Source organism: Hippopotamus amphibius, chromosome 11, assembly GCF_030028045.1.
Source record: "Hippopotamus amphibius kiboko isolate mHipAmp2 chromosome 11, mHipAmp2.hap2, whole genome shotgun sequence".
In the NCBI taxonomy this organism is placed as follows: Eukaryota; Metazoa; Chordata; class Mammalia; order Artiodactyla; family Hippopotamidae; genus Hippopotamus; species Hippopotamus amphibius.
The window spans coordinates 33,547,433-33,566,854 of NC_080196.1; the positions used below are offsets into that span (position 1 = coordinate 33,547,433).

A 19,422-nucleotide genomic window follows, 5' to 3' on the forward strand; every position below is an offset into this window, starting at 1 on the left:
CTCTTATCCTAAAGCAAAACACACAAGACCCTAGGGCATTGGGAGACTGAGAGAGAGAGAGAGAGAGAGAGAGAAACCTCTGCAGCTATCAGTCAACAGCTTTGTCCTGCCATGACAACCTGGATTCTCTCTAATCCCCAGGCAAATTAAAAGGCCAAATGTTATTAAGCAATTAATAATGGAGCAGATGCTGCTTGGCTTCTGTGTCTCCACTAAACTCCTGCTCCAAAGGGCCTGCTTCAGTTGCTAAGAACAAAATGGCCACTTCCAATGCCAAGAGCAAAGGGAACTGGGAAGTACCCAGCACAGCGCCTGACACATAGTAGGTATCGGTAAATATTTGTTGAATGACTTTGAATGAATGCTGATATTACCTCCCTTGGCCATCTCTGCCTTCTTCCCTCAGCCTGGAAACACACATCCACGTGAATCCATACCTGTTCACTGCAACTACATTTGTAACCTTGCAAAATTAATAAACATAATTGGCTAAACAACAAGGTCGTACTGTATAGCCCAGGGAACTATATTCAATATCCTGTGATAAACCGTAATGGAAAAGAATATGAAAAAGAATGTACGAGTATATATGTATAACTGAGTCACTTTCCTATACAACAGTAATTAACACAACATTGTAATTCTACTATACTTCAATAAAAAATAAAGAAAAATGAAAGTAACATACATAAATGAAAAAATAAACATAAGAATTACTGCTATAATATAGATTTCTGGAGGGCAGGGATTTTTGTCTTTTTTTTTTTTTTTTGGCCGTGCTGGGCGGCTTGGGGGATCTAAGTTCCCCAAACAGGGATCCAAACCCACCCTGGCAGTGAAAGCTTGGAGTCCCAACCACTGGACCGCCAGGGAATTCCCTGTCAATTTTGTTACTAATGCACCTTAAGCGCCTAAAATAATGCCTGGCACACAGTAGCCTCTCAATGAATATTTGTTAAATGCCAAATGATAAGGGCCCAGTACGTGCCAGGCCGGTTGTGTTAGGTGGACTCCGGCAGGCGCCTCCTTCCCAATCACTTCCACGTGGAGGCAGACGCTGCCTTGAGTCCTCCTGTCGCCAGGGGTCGCTGTAGAAAACGCCTGGCCTCCTTCTCACGTTACCTTCTATCTCCGCGGTACCCTTTGACCCCATGAAGTCATTGCCCCGAGTTAAGATGGCGGCGTCGGTGGCAGCTGCAGCCGGGCCACTTCGGCGGGCCATTCGAAGGTCGCCGCAATGGCCGGGCCCCAGCCGTCGGGCGCTCTCATCCGAGGCCCCTCCAACCCAGGCCGCGGCCGTGCGGGACGCCTTCCTGAGCTTCTTTCGGGATCGCCATGGACACCGCCTGGTGCCGTCCGCTTCCGTGAGGCCCCGTGGCGACCCCAGTTTGCTTTTCGTCAACGCGGGCATGAACCAGGTAGGGGCTGAGCTACGCTGATCCGGGAAGAGTTTGTGGGGTTTTTTTTTTTTTTTTTTTTTTTGAGAGAAAGGCGTTGCGGGATTGGGCAAAAGAAGCGAAGGGCGGAGCTCCTAGCTTTGGGGGAAAGAGGACTGTGCATGGTTAGGCTAAGAGTTTGGGGCGCAAACTAGGGCTTGGAGAGGGCTCGACTGGGCAACTTCTGAGTTGAGGTTGAGTTTTAGGTCTAGGAATGGCGGGTGTGGAGTCCCATGGGGGCAGACTGGTGGAGGATGTCTGGCTTCATTTATTAGTTCTTTAAATAAAGATGTCATTCATTAAAATAAACGTTGAGTGCATGCTATGCTAGACTGTGTTCTCTAAGCTTTTGACTTAGAGCACCACTTACCCTCTCTAGACTTGCTCTATTTCCAGCCACCGACACATCCCTCCTCCTTTTGCTTTGCCTATTTTACTAGCAGAATCTTTGTTTCATGATTAATTTACCCGTTGTCTGCCCAGACACACCAATGATGGGTGCCCCCTTAGCCAAGACTACACTGTATTCTCAGGGGCGTGGTCAGCTGTCAGTCTGAACTGCCATCTCTGTCCCCACTCCCCACCTTTCCCTTCTACTGAGGAACAGGGATGTCTCTCTCCCCCTTCATGTGTTTCCAGTTCAAGCCAATCTTCCTGGGCACTGTGGATCCACGAAGCGAGATGGCAGGCTTCCGACGTGTGGCCAACAGCCAGAAATGTGTGAGGGCTGGAGGACGCCACAGTGACCTGGAAGATGTGGGCCGAGACCTTTCCCATCATACCTTCTTTGAGATGCTCGGCAATTGGGCCTTTGGGGGTGAATATTTTAAGGTGAGTCTCCGGGAAGCCCTGGAGTTAGGAAGGGATTAGTGGTCAGCCAAGAAAGGGGTCAGGGTTAGTCCTGCAGGGCTTCATACCAGACACAGAGGCAAAGTGCTAGATGAACACATATAATAGGAATGTGTCTCTTTACCCTGATTGGGCTGTAAACCCCTTAAGGGTCAGGGCTATGCCTCCTGCCTAATGGCTGGTTAATTATTACTGTATGAATAAACTGTCAGACAGTAATACTAAAGTGCAGGAGTTAAAAATCATCCCAGGCTACGGTGGGTAGAGGATTTCATGGAGAAGGTGGGACTTGAAAGAAGGTAGAATTCAGAAGGAGGAGGAAGCTTTCTATGCAGGAAAAACTCAGGAGCAGAAATGGCCATGGCTTATTCTGGAAACAAGGTGGGCAGTGGAAATGGTTTTGTCTTAAGCCGAGGGCTGAGCTCATGTGGCTTGATTGGCACTTCTGTGGGGCCTTCTTCTCACCCATCTTCCTCTTCTCACTGGGTTTCCACTGCAGGAGGAGGCTTGCAGCATGGCCTGGGAACTGCTGACTCAGGTCTATGGAATCCCTGAGGACAGGCTCTGGGTCTCCTACTTTGTTGGTGACCCCAAGGCTGGGCTGTGCCCAGACCTGGAGAGCAGGGACATCTGGCTCAGCTTAGGGTGAGTCCACCCCAACTTGTGTCCACTCCTGGAGTACAAGAGGACTGGAAAATAGAGACTAACACCGGGCCTCAGAGTCTCAGCATATCCTGGGATCCTGTAGGGTCAGCCCTGTTCCTCCTCCTGCTGAGCTTAATGGAAGGGCTGTCCTGGCAGAGGGGGTCCCAGCTTTTGCCTTTGTCTCCCCACCACCCAGGGTGCCTGCCGGCCGTGTGCTCTCCTTTGGACCACAGGAGAATTTTTGGGAGATGGGGGATGCAGGCCCTTGTGGGCCCTGTACCGAGATCCACTATGACATGGCTGGTGGGGTGGGAGCCCCCCAGCTGGTGGAGCTTTGGAATCTGGTCTTCATGCAACACAACAGGTAATGGCATGCTAGAGCAGGAGGGAAATCCCTGACCAGAAGTGAAAGAGTCGGCAGTCAGACTTCGATCCATTTTTTATAAAAACAAACACTTAAAATGGCATTTACAACATGCCAGGCATATTTCTAAGCACTTTTCAGATAGTAACTGATTTAATCCTCGCCTTTGCCTATGACGGTTAAAACTAGTCACTGCTGCTTTCCAGACTCTGCTCTCTTATCATATGATGGAGTTCAACTTGACAGTCTCTTAGGATTTTCTACCAGCCTTGACATGTCTCTTTCTAAAGCAAAGAATTGTGTCCCAGGAAGGGGATGTCTGGGTCCAGGCAAGGGCCCAAGCAGAGGGTGAGGGTGGAGATCACTCCTTACAAGAAAGGATAGGACCCAAGGCCATCGTCGTCTGCTTTTCAGGGTGGGGGACAGGGGATGATACTGCCCTCTGGTTCCTCCCACTGTCGGCCCCCCAGGACTCCTCCTCATCCCTTTAGGCCACTTGAGCATCTGCCTCATACCTGTAATCCTGTGGGGGGGGGGCCTCACCTTGTAACCCTTTCCTGGCCAGAGAGGCAGACGGAAGCCTGCAGCCTCTGCCCCAGCGGCATGTGGACACGGGAATGGGCCTGGAAAGGCTGGTAGCCGTGTTGCAAGGCAGACGCTCGACCTACGATACTGACCTCTTTTCCCCACTGCTCAGTGCCATACACCAGGTGAGCCCACCTCTTCCCTTCCAGAAGCCCCTCTGACCTGCTCTCACCAGTGGTCACCGCCACTGCTTTCCATCTTCATTGAGAACTCAGAATATTCCTGCCTATGGAGACAGTGACCAGCCAGGAATACGAGACCGTCGGGCATGAGGCTCCAGTTCATATTTACTACCTGATAACACTCCTAATGCCTTCCTTCCCTCACTTATTCAAACAGTGTGTGTTGAGGGCCTACCTTGTGTTAAATCTCTGTGCTCGGTTCAGGAGAGACAGCAGTAAAAAAAGAGATCGTGGAGATTACATTCTAGTCTCAGAAATAGGTAATAAATAAATGTTTTAAATAAATGTGTTTCCCAGGAAACCTGGGCAATAGTAACTGGCAGGAGACAGGGGTACGGAAGAATCTTAGGTGACATGTTTGGGGAAGGCTCACCAAGGAGACGATCTCTGAGCTGAAACCTGAAAGAAAAATCAGCCACAGGAAACTCATTCCAGGCAGAGGCAACAGCAGGTACCAAGGCCCTGATTCAGGAAACAAACACAAGGTGGCCAGCCAGCTAAAGTAGAGTCACATGGGGTATGGTTGGAGCGTGTGGGGGTTTGCTTTTGCTGTTTAATAAGCCACCTAACACTTTGTGGCTGGAAACAGCAACCACTCATATAGAGTACGAGACTGCGGATGAGCAGTGTAGGCTGGGCTCAGCCGGGTCACTCTGGTCCTGTGTGAGCTCACTCATACGTCTGTGGTCAGCTGCTAGGCAGCTCTGCTTCTGGGAGTTGGCTGGTTGTCAGTTTAGGGCAATGGCGATGAGCGGGTTGTATGTTTGTTATCCAGCAGGCTATCTCGGGCTTGTTCACGTGAGAGCTTAGCAAGTTTCCAAGAAGGAGAGCAGAAGTGCACGAGGCCGCTTGAGGCCTCAGCTCAGAACAGTGTCATTTCCACCACATTCTGTTGACCAAAGCGAGTCACAAGGCTAGCCCAGATCTAAGGGATGGAGAGAGAAATTCTATCCCTTGATAGGAAGCACCTGTAAAGTCACGTTGCAAAGCAACATGCACACAGGAAAGGGAAGGATTGTGGCCAATTTTGCAAACAATCTACTACAGAGAGGAAGGCAGGAGTCAGATCTTGTGGGGCCTTGAAGTCCAAAGTGAGTCTTTTATTCCGAGTGTGGTGAGATGGGCGCCAAGGCAGAAGGAGCATAACCTGATTGACACTTTTAAAAGGCCACTCCTGTTGCTGTGTGGGGAATGGGCTGGAAATGGACAAGAGCAGAAGCTGAGAAACCAATTGGGAGCCTATTTTATAGTTCAGGAAAGACAATAGGGCAGGGGTCCCCAACCCCAGGCCATGGACCAGTACCGGTCCAAGGCCTGTTAGGAACTAGGCCCCATAGCAGGAGGTGAGCAGCGGGCCAGTGGGCGGGTAAACCAGTGACGCTTCATCTGTGCTCCCGGTCACTCGCATTACTGCCTGAACCGTCCCCCTCCCAAACTCCCCCCCCTTGGAAAAACTGTCCTCCAGGAAACCAGCTCCTGGTGCCAAAAAGGTTGAGGACCGCTGTGATAGGGTGTGGCTTGCGCTGGTAGCAGTGGAAGTGGAGAAGAGTAGATGGATTTGAGAGATCTCGTGGAGGTAGACGAAAAAGGCCCCACTGATGGATTGGATGAGGAGAGGAAAGAAAGTCCAGGCTGGCTCCCAGGTGTTTGACTTGAGTAAAGTGGTGAAAGGCAGGACCGTTTATTGAGCGGGGGGGGAAGCTTGGGGAGGAGACAGGTTTGCAGCTGGATGAATCAGGCGCTCTGCTTTGGAGCACGGCTTAACATATTGACAGCCCGCACACCCCTGCCTGCGCCCATAAAGGCTGTGGAGGCGGGTGTGGGCGTGGAGAGCACCTGGACGGGACACGCCTGGTTCACATCTCGGATCTGCTCCTGACCTATGGGAGTTAGCTCCTCTGAGTCTCACTTTCCTCTTTTTTTGTTTGTTTTTATTTTTTTCCGCTTTTTTACCCCTACTTTCCTCTTTAAAGCCAGCATAGTAACATCTCCCAGACCAGTAAGTTTTCGGGATTAGATACCATGTCGTTCAAATACCCATCCGGTTCTGATAATAGATATTCAGTAAGTGATCACAGCTGTGGTCATTGTCTGTGCTGAAAGTGGGCCCATGAGGCAGGGACTGGCTCCCTTTCACCTTTGAAGTTTCTCTGGCCAGGCCAGTCCAGGTGCGGTCCGCTTTAGGGATGAGGGCCAATGCTCCAGGGGTGTTGGGGAGTGTCCCGCCTGGGCCAGGGCAGGCAGGGCCAGCAGCCGTGTCTCCTCTCCTGCTCCCCAGGGTTGTGGGGCACCCCCTTACTCAGGCCGTGTTGGGGCAGCAGACGAGGGGCACACAGACACAGCGTACCGCGTGGTGGCTGATCACATCCGCACACTCAGCATCTGCATCGCCGATGGCGTCTCCCCTGGGATGTCTGGTGCCCCGTGAGTCTGGAAGGGCTACAGCGAGAGGCAGGGGCTGCTGGGGGTCGCAGGGGAGAGGAGGGAGGGAGATGGAGAGGTGGGTTGGGTTGAGATGGCAGGAGAAGAGGGAGGGGAGCGCACACTCTGGACCTTGTGTCCCATCCCGTTCCCCCTGCCGCGGGCCAGGGGCTGCTGGGGACTCACCTGGGCGCTGAACCCCTCTAGGCTAGTACTTCGTCGGATCCTCCGTCGAGCCGTGCGGTTCTCTACAGAGGTGTTGCGGGCGCCACCTGGCTTCCTGGGCAGCCTGGTGCCTGTAGTGGTGGAGACGCTGGTAAGGCAGCACTTCCTGGCTTCCCTGGGCCTGCCTGGGCACGCGGGGAGCCTGTCACTCAGCCCATACAGTGCCCCGGCCTGGTTTGCCCACCTTAAATGTCCAGCCCAATGTCCTGTCAGCAGGCTGAGAAGACTGGAATTGCTTACAAAAAGCAGGGAGGCTTCAGGAGGCCTCCTTGCCCAGGCTGCTGAGCCTCTGACCTCAGGACCCCCTTCTGCCTGTATCACCCTCCTCCCCAAGAGACTGGTTACCCATTTTGATCCCTCCCTGTCCATCAGCCTCTCTGAGCCTCCAAAGCAGGTGTCCCCAGGGAGGCCCAGGGTGGAGGTGCAGAGTGGGCTGGTTGCCTCTGACACCTCCCCCGCCCTCTCCACCGCCCCCAGGGAGATGCTTACCCGGAACTGCAGAGGAACTCAGCCAAGGTACTGGACTTGGATGGGGAAGGGCGGGGCTGACCCAGAGTGCTGGAGAGAGACTCTCCCTCTCAGGAGGCCCACCTCCAGCCCTGCCCTGCCCCCATTCAGATAACCAACCTGGTGTCGGAGGACGAGGCAGCCTTCCTGGCCTCCCTGCAGCGAGGTCGGCGGATCATAGAGAGGACCCTGAGGCGCCTGGGGCCTTCAGATGTGTTTCCTGGTGAGCAGGGCGCCTGGCTGAGGTGTGAGAGCCCCACTTAGGCGAGCCAGGCCTAGGCCTCACGTCCCCCCTCTCCCCATACTCTCTCTCCAACACCACCCAGTTTCTCACTTCCCCACTGCCCAGCTGGCCTTGCCTCTGGTCTCTGCTTCCCAAGGCTGGCTTCATGCGGAGAATGAGGTGCTTCTCTCCTTTGAAATGACATGTGCCAAGGGAGGACCTTGGGCTACCCCCAGCTCTGGCTTCAGAGCCTGAAGGTGACTCCTCTCCCAGGTGTGGAGAGGGGGCCCTTGTGCTTGGCACCCAGTAGCTTCTGTGTGGTTGGAAAAGCCCTTGCCCTTACTTCTCCCTCACTGCTACCCCTCCTCTCCCAACACCCCTCACGCCCCTCGTCTTCCTTTCTCACAGCCGAAGTGGCCTGGTCCTTGTCACTGTCTGGGAACCTGGGGCTCCCCCTGGACCTAGTGAAGCTGATGCTGGAGGAGAAGGGAGTGCAGCTGGACTCTGCGGGGCTGGAGCGGCTGGCCCAGGAGGAGGCCCAGGTACAGGCTGGGGCACCCCCACCCTGGCTTCTCTTGGGACACATCATCCCCTTCCCTGGCCCTGAGTTCTTGTGGGAGGAGCTGCAGCTAATGAGGGAAACAGGAGGTTGAGGTAGGTCCGTCCCTCACTCAGGCCCCACGTACAGCCTGTGGAGAGGAACGCCAGCGCAGTGGGCCACACGGAGGCGCGGAGGGGAGGGGCAGCAGTGGGTGAGGGAGGCCTGGTCCTGAGCCAACCCCGCACGGCGGCTGGTTCACCCACCCGTCCAGGGCCTCTAGCAGCCAGCCCAGCCTGAGGGCTTATTCCAGAGGGGGGGCAGGGTTCACACAGCTGTGTGGCAGGGACAGGGCTCTCCGAAGACTCAAGTCCCACTGCACTTTCTGTGCACCCCTTCCATGCACACACGCCTGTCCTGCAGCATCGGGCACAGCAGGCCGAGCCAGTTCAGGAGCAGGGACTGCAGCTCGATGTCCACGCTCTGGGGGAGCTGCAGCGCCGAGGGGTGCCCCCAACCGATGACAGCCCCAAGTACAACTACTCTCTGCAACCCAGCGGTGGTTACGGTGAGATCCTGGACGGAGGTGGGTGGCCACAGGCTTGCCTGACCATGATTGGGAGGGAGGTCAGAGACCAGCTACCAGGCCTGTGCCTTCCCTGGGGTAGCCACCAGGGGTCGCTGTGGGCCCCGGCTGGAAGTGCCCCCCCAGCCCCGTGCCTGTTGCCTTCAAGGAAGGCACAGACCCACATCCCACGTCCCAAGCCCCTGCCTAGCACCAATAACTATTATTGGCCCTGGCAGAGTTTGGCACCTGTGAGGCCCAGGTGCTCCAGCTGTATACAGAGGACGGAACATCCGTGGCTTCCGTGGGGGAAGGCCAGCGTTGTGGCCTCCTCTTGGACAAAACCAACTTCTACGCGGAACAGGGAGGTCAGACTTCCGACCGAGGCTACCTGGTGCGGGTGGGACAGCAGGTGAGTGCCCCACTTCCTCCCCCACCGCTCACACGCACGCGCACACGCGCGCGCGCACACACACACACACACACACACACACACACACACACACACTCCTGCAGGAGGCAGACCTGAGCCAGAAGGGAGCCAAGAGGAGGGAGAGGCTACAAGCACTCCGTGCCTTGGCCCTGCCCTTCCCCAGGACGTGCTGTTCCCAGTGGCCCGGGCCCAGGTCTGTGGAGGCTTCGTCCTGCACGAGGTGGCGGCCCCTGAGTGCCTAAAGGTGGGGGACCGGGTACAGCTGCACGTGGATGAGGTAAGGACCCCACCCCTACTGTTCTTGATGTCCTGCAGCGCCTTTTCTCTCCCCATCCCCACCCACACCCAGGACCCTGGGTGACAAACGTGTTTCAGGCCTGGCGTCTGAGCTGCATGGAGAAGCACACAGCCGTCCACCTACTAAACTGGGCACTGCGGCAGGTCCTGGGCCCCGGCACAGAGCAGCGAGGCTCCCATCTCAATCCTGAGCGGCTGCGCTTCGATGTGGCCACGCAGGTGAGCAGGGCACAGGGAGGCAGCCTTCACGTGAGGCGACGGGCTTAGAGAAAGTCTGGAGGTGTGGGAGTTTGGCCAGTAAGCGGGCCTGGGCTCCCTCTCATTCAAGCACTGGGGCACCTGGGGCGGGGGGCTTCCCATCAGGCTCCTCCTGTGCTGCCGAGGGTTAGGCTAGCCAGTGTCTGGAGCCATCCCTCACCTCCAGCCACCCAGCTTCCTTGTCCCCACTGTCACGCAGGCCATTCTTGCTCAAGCTGAGCTGTCCTCTCCCTTATCTGCCATCCTTTCTCCTTGCTCATCTGGCTCAAATCCTCCAGGAAGTGCTCACTGACTAAATCTCATTCCACCTGATTACTCCTTGCTCCTGTGTCTCCCCCATTCTGTATTTCTCTTCCACTGGCTGCCCCACATTGTAAGCTCCCTGAGTACAGAGGCTCCATTTTCTGTTTCTTCATCAACTTTCAGTGCCTAATGAAAGGCCTACAGCTTTTGATAGGCCCAACCCCCAGGTAGCTTTCTAAGGAAAAGAATTGTTAGCGCCTCAAATGTTTATTGAGCACATATTATATATTAGCCTTTGTTCTAGAAGCTGGGGGGAGTTCAGTGAACACGGACTGCTGCTTTGAGCATCACTCCCAGGCATAGGGCTGACTGCCTTTTGGTCTGATTATTTCCCCACCCCCCTCCCCCAGGCCCCACTGACCCCAGAGCAGCTCCGGGCAGTGGAGGGCACTGTGCAGGAGGCCGTGGGGCAGGATGAGGCTGTGTACATGGAAGAGGTAGCCCTGTCACGCACTGCGCACGTCCCTGGCCTGCGCTCTCTGGATGAGGTGAGCTGGGGGAGCTCCCTTGGTGGAGATTTCCTGCGCGCCCCCCACCCCCATCCCTCCTCAGGCCCGTTAACAGACCTGTCCCTCTCACTGTTAGGTGTACCCAGACCCTGTGCGGGTGGTGTCTGTGGGGGTGCCCGTGGCCCATGCGCTGGACCCAGCCTCCCAAGCTGCACTGCAGACCTCTGTGGAGCTATGCTGTGGGACGTGAGTCACTCCTCTCTGCCTGCTCTGGCCTGGGGGCCTGGACCTTCTCCCTTCCCTGGTCTTTGGAGCCACTAGCCCCTGGTTTGGAGCTCAGGTGGCTCTCTTCTCTCCCATCATCACCCAGACTTCTTCCTCCCTCCCTCTGCCCACAGGCACCTGTTACGCACAGGGGCTGTAGGGGACCTGGTCATTATCGGGGAGCACCAGCCCTCCAAGGGCACCACCCGCCTGCTGGCCGTCACTGGGGAGCAGGCCCAGCAGGTCAGCACGCCAGCAGGGCCTGGGAGGCTTCTAGGTGTGGATGGGGGCCGGGGACACACAGCTGATGCCCTCAGGCCAGCGGGTGCGGCAGAACCGGTGTTTGTACGTGTGCACCGACATGGCCGTACCAGCTGCTGGCAGATGGCATCTGTTGTGATTATTTGATGCCTTGATGGGTCCTCATTGTTAAATGTTTCTAACTTGGCCCTGCCTGGCAGTGGGTTGAGAGCCCTTGTCTGGGGGAGGGAAAGTAAGCCAAGCAATCCTGACCGTCCTGTTCCCTCCCTACAGGCCCGAGAGGTGGGCCAGAGCCTGACCCAGGAGGTAGAAGCAGCCGCGGCACGGCTGAGTCAGGGCAGCCGGGATGTGGCGGAGGCTCAGCGGCTGTCCAAGGACATGGGACGACTCACTGACGTGAGGGCCATCCCCAAAATGGAGCTGTCCCCTCCCTCTCCTGGCCATGTTCCTTTCCCCATGCCTCCCCAGACCCTGCCTGTCTCTCCTTGGCATTCCTGTTAGACTTCAGCTGGCCCAGACGTTTGCCATTTGTCTGCAGGGTGGGATGTGGTGGGTGTGGTCTCTTCCCTGGCCTTGCTGGTCCCTGCCCCAGAGACCATGGCTCAGTGAGGACAGGGATTGATGCCCTGCTTCTGACCATAGGTGGTGGACACTGCCGTGATGCCCCAGTGGCAGCGGCGGGGGCTTCAGGCCACACTGAAGGCACTGCAGCGGCGTGCCAACACTGCCATCCGGAAACTGGAAATGGGGCAGGTAAGAGGAGGTCCAGCTGCACCCAGGGGGACAGATACCAGGCACACCCAGCAAGGGTCTGAGACACTCTAGCACACACGCTGAGAAGCCTTAAGGCCTGGCTGGGTAGTGGGGGTGGGTGGCAGCTCCTCCCTCTCCTGCCAGCTGGGCGCCACCATCAGGTCATTTCCCTGCTTCTCTCTGCCAAACTGGGTCTGTTCCCCACTCCCAAGTCTGCCTCAGACTCTCCCTCCAGGAAGCTGACTTGATCACACCATTCAGCCCTAATTGCTCCTTGACTGTGGATCCTCCTCCCTCCGCCCCCCGCATCCATCTGTGCTCCAGAGCTAGTCTTTTCACCTTCAGCGGCCTATTTGCAGGGGCCTAGGGCTGTGATGAAAGGGAGGTGGTAAGGGAGGAGAGCAAGGACACGGGAGGTGGGGGGGTCCCAAGAGAAGGAGGCCATTCTGGCACCTTTGCTGGGGGGGTGGGGGGGGGCATGGGAGGGGATTTCTGGCCTGGGGCTCTGTTCAGAAGCAGGGGCCAGTTGCCTCCCAGCCCAACCCCTGTGCTGTCCTTCCTGCCTCACAGGCTGCACAGAAAACCCAGGAGCTGCTACAGCGGCACTCAGAGGGGCCCCTGATTGTGGACACAGTTTCTGCTGAGTCCCTTTCAGTAAGTGTTGCAGTTGGGGGTGGCCCCGGGGTCTGGGGAGGGAAAAGTCCTGACAGGGAGGAAGTTGGGAGTCTGGGGAGCTGTGAGGTCGCCATCTGTCCTCCCTTGTGCAGGTGCTTGTGAAGGTGGTCCGGCAGCTGTGTAAGCAGGCGCCCAGCACATCCGTGCTGCTACTCAGCCCCCAGCCTCTGGGGCAGGTGCTGTGTGCCTGTCAGGTGGCCCAGGTGAGGGAAGAGGGAGGACAGCCCCCACCCCACCCATCTCCTGGTCCAGGTCTCTGATTCTGTGCCTTTTATTCCTCCCACAATTGGGAGCCACAGCTGGGTAGAAGCAATCTCTGAGGATACCCCAGGATGAGGATAGGGCCACCTCCTTCTCCCTAACCCACCTCCTCCCCCACCTTACTCGCGAAGGCACCAAGAGATTCCCTAATTCCTACCTTCCCCACCTCCATGCTGCATATTTCTTGCAAAGAGGTAGCAGCCATTCATCAACCTCCACGCATTCCCAGCCCATCCCTCTCCTGTCTCCTCACCTCCCCGCCCCCCGCCATGTGCCCAGCTCAGCAGAGGTTCTGATCACCATGACTCCACTCTCAAAGGTACACTGAGTGGGTGGTAGCAGGGAGGGCAGCTCTGCATCACTGCCCCTTCTTTTCTGTCCCCAGAGTCCCACGCCAGCCTTCACAGCGGAGGCTTGGGCACTGGCTGTGTGCAGCCACATGGGGGGCAAGGCCTGGGGCTCTCGAGTGGTGGCCCAGGGCACCGGAAGCACTGCTGACCTGGAAGCTGCCCTCAGTACAGCCCGAGCCTATGCCCTCAACCAGCTCTGATCCAGGCGCACTCAGGGACTCACATAGACTAAAGAGACAGCAGACAGATTAGTGCCTGGAGCCCTGAAGGAGCCAGCAGAAACTCTCTGGAGGCTAAGCAGAGGACTAGAGGCTGGAGGCCAAGCAGCTGAACCGAACAGGACCGCCCTGGGCTGGGCCCTGTGCAGACACAAGAAGATGTGGACTGGGGAAGGCAGGAAGTGTGCCCGGAGACAGGCCCCCCCGGGTGAATGTGAAGACATGGCTGTCTTGGCTGTGACTATTCATTAAAAAGTATTTCACAGAGGATAGGGAGCTCCAGAAGGTTCTTTCACCTAAACAAGAGCAGCCTTTCCCCTGCCAGCAACCTGAAATGGGTGCCCCATCAGCAGTCTGACCCCTCACACTAGGCTGAAAGGCCACCCAGCATCCAGATCAGAACTCTCCTCGTCGCCACGAGTGCTTGGACAGGCTCTCTATGCCAGCCTGTTCTCAGCACCCACAAAGGCCTCCCTGGCCACCAAGATCAGTAACTGTCATGTGAAAGTCATGAGAGCTGGGCAGATCCTCTCTGGTGTCATTTATTTCATTAACAACAGCTTATTTTCATGAAGGCTCTGGTGATTTGTTGATAAAATGAGCCAACAGGTACCAGTCAGTTGCTGAGAATGTGGCAAGAACCAAACAAAAAAAACTTCCTGCCTTTGTGGAGCTTGCTGCCAGTGGGGAGACTGCAAGGAAGAGAAAGAAGACGGTGTCAGACAGGGATGAGGTCTGTGGAGAGAGCGGGAGTGGGAGGGTGGGGTGGCATCTGGGGGAGTGTGTGAGCCACGTGGACATCCGAGGGAAGATGGCCTGAGTGGGTAGCGAGCAGACAGGTGGCAGGTCTTGGGGTCAGAAGGGAGTGGAGCCAGAGCAAGCCTACTCTTTTAAGGCAAGTTGCACAGCACCTGCCCCAAGCCTGAGCTGAAGCTGAAATTGGCAGCTCAGAGCAGCAGGAAGCCCATGGATGGAGGGCAGCCCTTCTTCCCTACCAAAATGAATCCACTCAGGACCAAACCGGACACCTGAGCTCCACCTCTGTTTGCAGATCTCTGCTGCTGGATGAAGGAAGGAACCTCAGGGGACCCATCTCCAAGTCGGAGACTCCCTGACTGCGAAGTTCTGGGGCCATTTAGTCAAATTATTAGAGCAGAGCAGGCCCTCCTGACATCATTTCCTGCATGATTTCTCATTCTAATTGAGGTGCCGGTGATTCGTTGGTAAATAGCTGATGAGGGCTTGAAAGGGACCTGAATGCCTGGCCCCTGGCTGCTTGCAGCCCTGAGACCTTGGGATCTTGGGAACTGCCACAGTGGCCACTGTTGAGTGGCACTCAGCAGAGGCCTGGCTCTTTACACATGGACACCAAGGTGAGGAGTTGGGGTACCCGTTTTATTGATAAGTTAACCAAGTTTCGAAGGTGCCTCCAGTGAAACTTCCCACCACCATTGGTTGCTCTTCCCCTCTTGAAGGACCACTTTCTAACTAGCCAACCCCCATGAAGTGTGGCATCCCTAGCATCGGGCTTGGGGCTGTGGGAGGGAGCGCTGTGGAGGCCTGGGCCTTCTTGCCTGGTGCTACTCTTCAGCCTTGCTGACACCCTGGAGAAAGGCCAACGGCAGCTCTGCAGGGATGCCTGCAGCCCACGGCACCCCCGCGGGACCGCAGGAGAGTTCAGGAACGCCTTCCTCTCACCCTCCTCCCTCTTCCAGAAGAGACTGGCTGCTGCTGACTTTCCGAGAACATCTTTCCACCCGTCATTCCCACCTCCATATCCACACAAAAGGCTCCGAGAAGGAAGATCGCTCTAGGAGTCCAGGAGCCCTGCCGCCATCCCCCACGCCCCACCTTCCCCTGCAAAAGTCCACCCGTTCCTAAACATGTCCCCAAGACGCACAAAGTGTGCCCCACGGCCAGGGTTCCCACTGCCTGCTCGGCGGCCCCACACAGCGCCTCAGACAGACACCTTTGAGTCAATGGTGGGCCGACGCGCGGCGCGGCGACAGCTCTCCAAGAGCAGAGAGCGTTTGGCACGAGGGCGCACGCGCACCCGCCCTCGAGGGCCCGCCCGCTAGCGACGCAGGGCGTCCCTAACGACCTGCGCCACCGGGACCTGCGGGAAGGTGAGCGCCCAGGCCTCGGGAGAGGTGAGGCGACCTCCAGAGAGAGGACGCTTGACCCCGGTCTCCCCTAGCGGGCTGAGCTCTCCCTGCCCCCACTCCCACCCACGGGGTGCGGGAACCCCTCCAGCGTCAGCCCCTTCGGCCGAAGTCTGCAGGCTGCCGCAGCCTTGGCTCCTCATTTCGCGTGGGGAGGAAGGGCCGGTCTGTACCTACGGGAGGCCCCCAACCCGCATGTGAAGTGGGATCCATGCCTCCTACCCCGCAACAGCCACTGTGAACTGGCCCAGGGTCTGCGAGTCGGGGAGGGGGTCAGTGAGATGCAGAGAGGGGAAAGGGGAGCACGCATAGGTCGTGGGGGAAAGCAGTCCCCAGCCCTGGGGCCCCAGTCTTCATGTAAAGGCAGACCCCTATTCCCAGCTCCTTCGGGCTGGAATCCCTTCTGCAGGTCCAGTCGCTTAGGCTCCTCCCTCCCTCCCTCCCACAGCAAAGCTGGTTTCCCTTGGTTACCAAGGAGAAGGAGGTCCTTTTCACCCTAGGCGGATTGGGGGAGGGACTTGCTGGCCTTTGGAGCTGAGCTTCCTTACTGGGGTGTCTGAGCCAAAGGTAGCCATGAGGAGCAGCTCCACCGGAGTCCTTTTTAAGACAGCAAGACATAAGTAGGCAGTTGGGAGGAGAGCTTGGCCCAGGGGTGTGGTAAGTGTGCAGACTTGTTTCACCGGCCAAAGACCAAGGGTGCTGGGCCAGAACTCTGTCAGAGAAACTTTTTTGCCCCTCTTTTGTGATTCTGCAAACTGTGAATTTCCAAATGGGAATGTGGCAGTGACTTGGCCTGAGGTAGGATCTGACACAGTAGGACATGAAAGGGATCGGGGGAAATGTAGACAAAAGCCCAGGGTCCTGAGGAGAAGCTGGCAGAGAAGGCAGAGGAAGCACCATCAGAGAAGGTGGGGGGTGAGGGGACATCGAAGCCCAGCCAGCCCAGACGGGGTCCAAGGCCACAGAGGTGCTCACAGGCCTAACGAAGGCCAGATACTTCTGCCTCTCAGTTCAGAGGGAGGGAGGTGAGGACCAGGGATGTGGTGAGCAGGAAGGGGAGAGCATCTTCAACTTCCCCATTTGGGCAGGGGGGAGGAGTCTTTGCCCAAAGTGGCTGGATTTAACTGGGGACTTGAGAAGGATGGAGAAGGTCCGAGACCTTTCTGAGAGGAGGGAATGTGCTGGAGAGTCAAGCATTGAATCCCAGGTCTGGGAGGAGCATGGAGGGCCTGGTGTGGGCCATGGGGCAGGAGAGCACAGCTCTGCAGTATCTCCTGGGTCCTCGTGGAGCCTCAAAAGCAGAAGGACCCTGTGCCTGGAAGTGACTTGTTACCCACATTGCTGCTGTTCACGTTGGCAGCAACGTGGGTAACCCCGGGCTCCACGCTGGAGAGAGTGGAAGGCCCGCTGGGAAAGTGCTGTGACGACTAAGACTGGGGCAATTTAGGAAGCAATCCCAACATCTCACGATTTGTTTCTGCTTTTGTGCAGGGGAGTAAGGGAGACCTTTAGACAGACATCAGCTCAAAGCTCATCTTCTCCACCTGCTCACTATGTGATGCTTAGCAAGTTACTTAAGTTCTCTAAGCCTCTGTTTTCTTTATTCTCCTGTTTGTGAAATGAGGATAATAGCGTTATAATAACAGTAATCCTCAAAAATAAATTTGAAGATTTCATAGGCTTACATAGGTACAACATCTAACATCTTCGTCATAATATCTAACACATACCTTGAGTGTTGGCTCTGGGCCCAGCACTATATGGAATGTCTCACACATTAGTTCCTTTAATCTCATGAATAACCCATGGATAATCTCATGAAGTAGGTACGCCAATTATCATCCCAAGGTACAGATAGAGAGATGGAGGCTTAGTGGTGTTGAATGACTTGCCCAAGTTCTCCCAGATGTTGGGAGCAGAGCAGAGATTTGACCTCAAGCAGTGTAACTCCTGAATCCTGAGCTAGCTGCTATACTGCCTCTTGCTGGGCACACACTATTGAGGGCCTAGAACACAATAAATCAGAGCTATGTATAGACAAGAAGGTGATTCCTAGAACACTTATCCATCAGGCACAGCCATCAAAAGTGAGGACAACCCTGGCCAAACTGGGGCATCTCATGACTTTCTATTCCCTGTGCTTGGGCATGTAGAGAGCAGACCTTAACACCTCACCCTTTGAGTTATGGATTGAATGTGATTTCATGACCTTGGACGCTGGTCCTGAGGACACAGAGTCAGGACTGGGGGAGGACAAGGAGGATTTACCTTTCCTCAGGGATTGTGGCCCTAGGTTGGCAGGGTTAATGTTGGAAACATAGCATGTGAGGCCTCACAGGCCCATGAGACAGGCATCAGGAGGTGAAAGATCACTAGGTTGTCCCCAATTTCCTATCCGAGGGCAGAGTGTGTCCTTAGATGGGGACACAGATGGTGGCACAAAAGGCACTCACTCTCAGTGGCACTGACCTCTCTGGAACGTCAAGAGGATTCCTGCCCCAGAGAAGGACAGAACCTTGAACACCCTTCCGATCATCAAACCCTGGGATTCTCTGACAGCCCCATAGGCTCCCCAGGGAGGGAGGGCTCCAGAAAAGAAGGTACCCATTCTGACACTTGTGGGGCTGTCCGCTATGGGCCCTTGGGGACTGTCTGGGAGGCTGGCTAATGGGTGTCTACCCATCCACAGGTTTCTAGGGAGGATAGTGTCACCTAGAACCACCACCAGCTACAGACTGGAGAAGTAGGAGGAGTTACTTCAGTTCTCCTGGCTTCTCATTCTCCTGTGGGCCTCTCCCCACCCCCTGCCCCTTGCCCCTAGGTGCATTCTCCTTGCCCCCTTCCCAACTTTGCTTTTTGGACCTGAAACTCATTCACACTGAGGTGTGGACGACTGTTAAAAGGGGAGATATATCTAAATCCCCTTTCTGACTTAAACTGTCAGAATAATATATTGCATGACTTCTACATTTTTTTAAAGTTTGCTATGTTAATATCCGTATATGTTTCATAATTTACTGTGCTTTTGTTTGACCTAAAATGATGAGCTCAGGGAATACCCTGGCGGTCCAGTGGTTAGGACTCAGCACTTTCACTACCATGGGCCCAGATTCAGTCCCTGCTCGGGGAACTAAGATCCTGCAAGCAGTGCAGCTTGGCCAAAAAATAAAATAAATTAAAAAGTAAATAGCAGTTCAAGGTTAGCATAGGGTATGTATATACACATATATGGACTGTTAAGATTTCATTAGGAAGGAAATGCATTTTATTTTTTTAAATATTTACTTATTTATGTATTTGGCTGCATCAGGTCTTAGTTGCAGCATGTGGGATCTTTGTTGAGGTGCACGGGCTCTCTAGCTGTGACTCATGGGCTCTAGAGCACGTGGGCTTAGTTGCCTCGAGGCATGTGGGATCTTAGTTGCCTGGCCAGGGATCGAACCCATGTCCCCTGCATTGGAAGGTGGATTCTTAACCACTGGGAAGCCCCAAGAAATGCATTTTAATGTAACAGGGGTGAAAGCCTTATGTTAGAGGCTTGAAATTCCCGTGGTGGGGCGCCAAGAACGTAGTTGCTCTCCCAGCCTGGGGAGACCCTCTCTGACAGACCCCCTCTGCATGAAGATAGGACACCTGCTTTCCAGGAACAAGAACAGACTTTTTTCTCTCCTAGTGGAGGGTGGGAAAGTGACTGAAAGAGCAGGTCAGGCGAGCGGCAGCCAAGCCCCTGGCCCTGGCCCCAGCCCTCCTAGTTATCCGGGGTCCAGTTGTTTCCTGGTCTGGTTTTCACTTTCTTCCTCAGTAAAATGGGGGGTGAGAAGCCTGCCCTGACTCCAGTGTAGAGTGGTTGTAAGATTCCATGAGAGAAGTGGTCTTCATTTTTTTTTTTCCATAAATTTATTTATTTATTGGCTGCATTGGGTCTTCGTTGCTGCACAAGGGCTTTCTCTAGTTGCAGCGAGCAGGGGCTACTCTTCGTTGTGTTGCACGAGCTTCTCATTACAGTGGCTTCTCTTGTTACAGAGCACAGGCTGTAAGCTCACAGGCTTCAGTAGTTGTGGCACGTGCACTCAGTGGTTGTGGCTCGCAGGCTCTAGACTGCAGGCTCAGTAGTTGTGGTGTGTGGGCTTAGTTGCTCCGCGGCATTTGGGATCTTCCTGGACCAGGGCTCAAACCCGTGTCCCCTGCATTGGCAGGT

General features: G+C 55.5%; 1 protein-coding gene across 6 annotated transcripts; it reads left to right on the forward strand.

The window, feature by feature from the left end:
* Positions 1 to 1,175: 1,175 nt before the first annotated feature.
* On the forward strand, positions 1,176 to 13,616 carry AARS2 (alanyl-tRNA synthetase 2, mitochondrial). Of its 6 annotated transcripts, XM_057700476.1 has the most exons (22): positions 1,176 to 1,418; positions 2,076 to 2,267; positions 2,785 to 2,930; positions 3,127 to 3,294; positions 3,860 to 4,004; positions 6,340 to 6,485; positions 6,690 to 6,798; positions 7,185 to 7,223; positions 7,326 to 7,437; positions 7,846 to 7,979; positions 8,399 to 8,543; positions 8,780 to 8,952; positions 9,137 to 9,250; positions 9,349 to 9,489; positions 10,182 to 10,319; positions 10,417 to 10,526; positions 10,679 to 10,787; positions 11,079 to 11,201; positions 11,448 to 11,558; positions 12,129 to 12,212; positions 12,326 to 12,436; positions 12,880 to 13,616. In XM_057700476.1, exons 1-22 carry the CDS (start codon positions 1,176 to 1,178, stop codon positions 13,042 to 13,044), a joined length of 2,958 nt encoding a protein of 985 aa, XP_057556459.1. In that variant the 3' UTR covers positions 13,045 to 13,616. The 6 variants fall into 6 exon arrangements, with proteins under 6 accessions (XP_057556459.1, XP_057556461.1, XP_057556460.1 ...); XM_057700478.1 differs by lacking the exon at positions 12,129 to 12,212; XM_057700477.1 differs by lacking the exon at positions 9,137 to 9,250 and having other exon boundaries at positions 9,289 to 9,489.
* Positions 13,617 to 19,422: the final 5,806 nt, after the last annotated feature.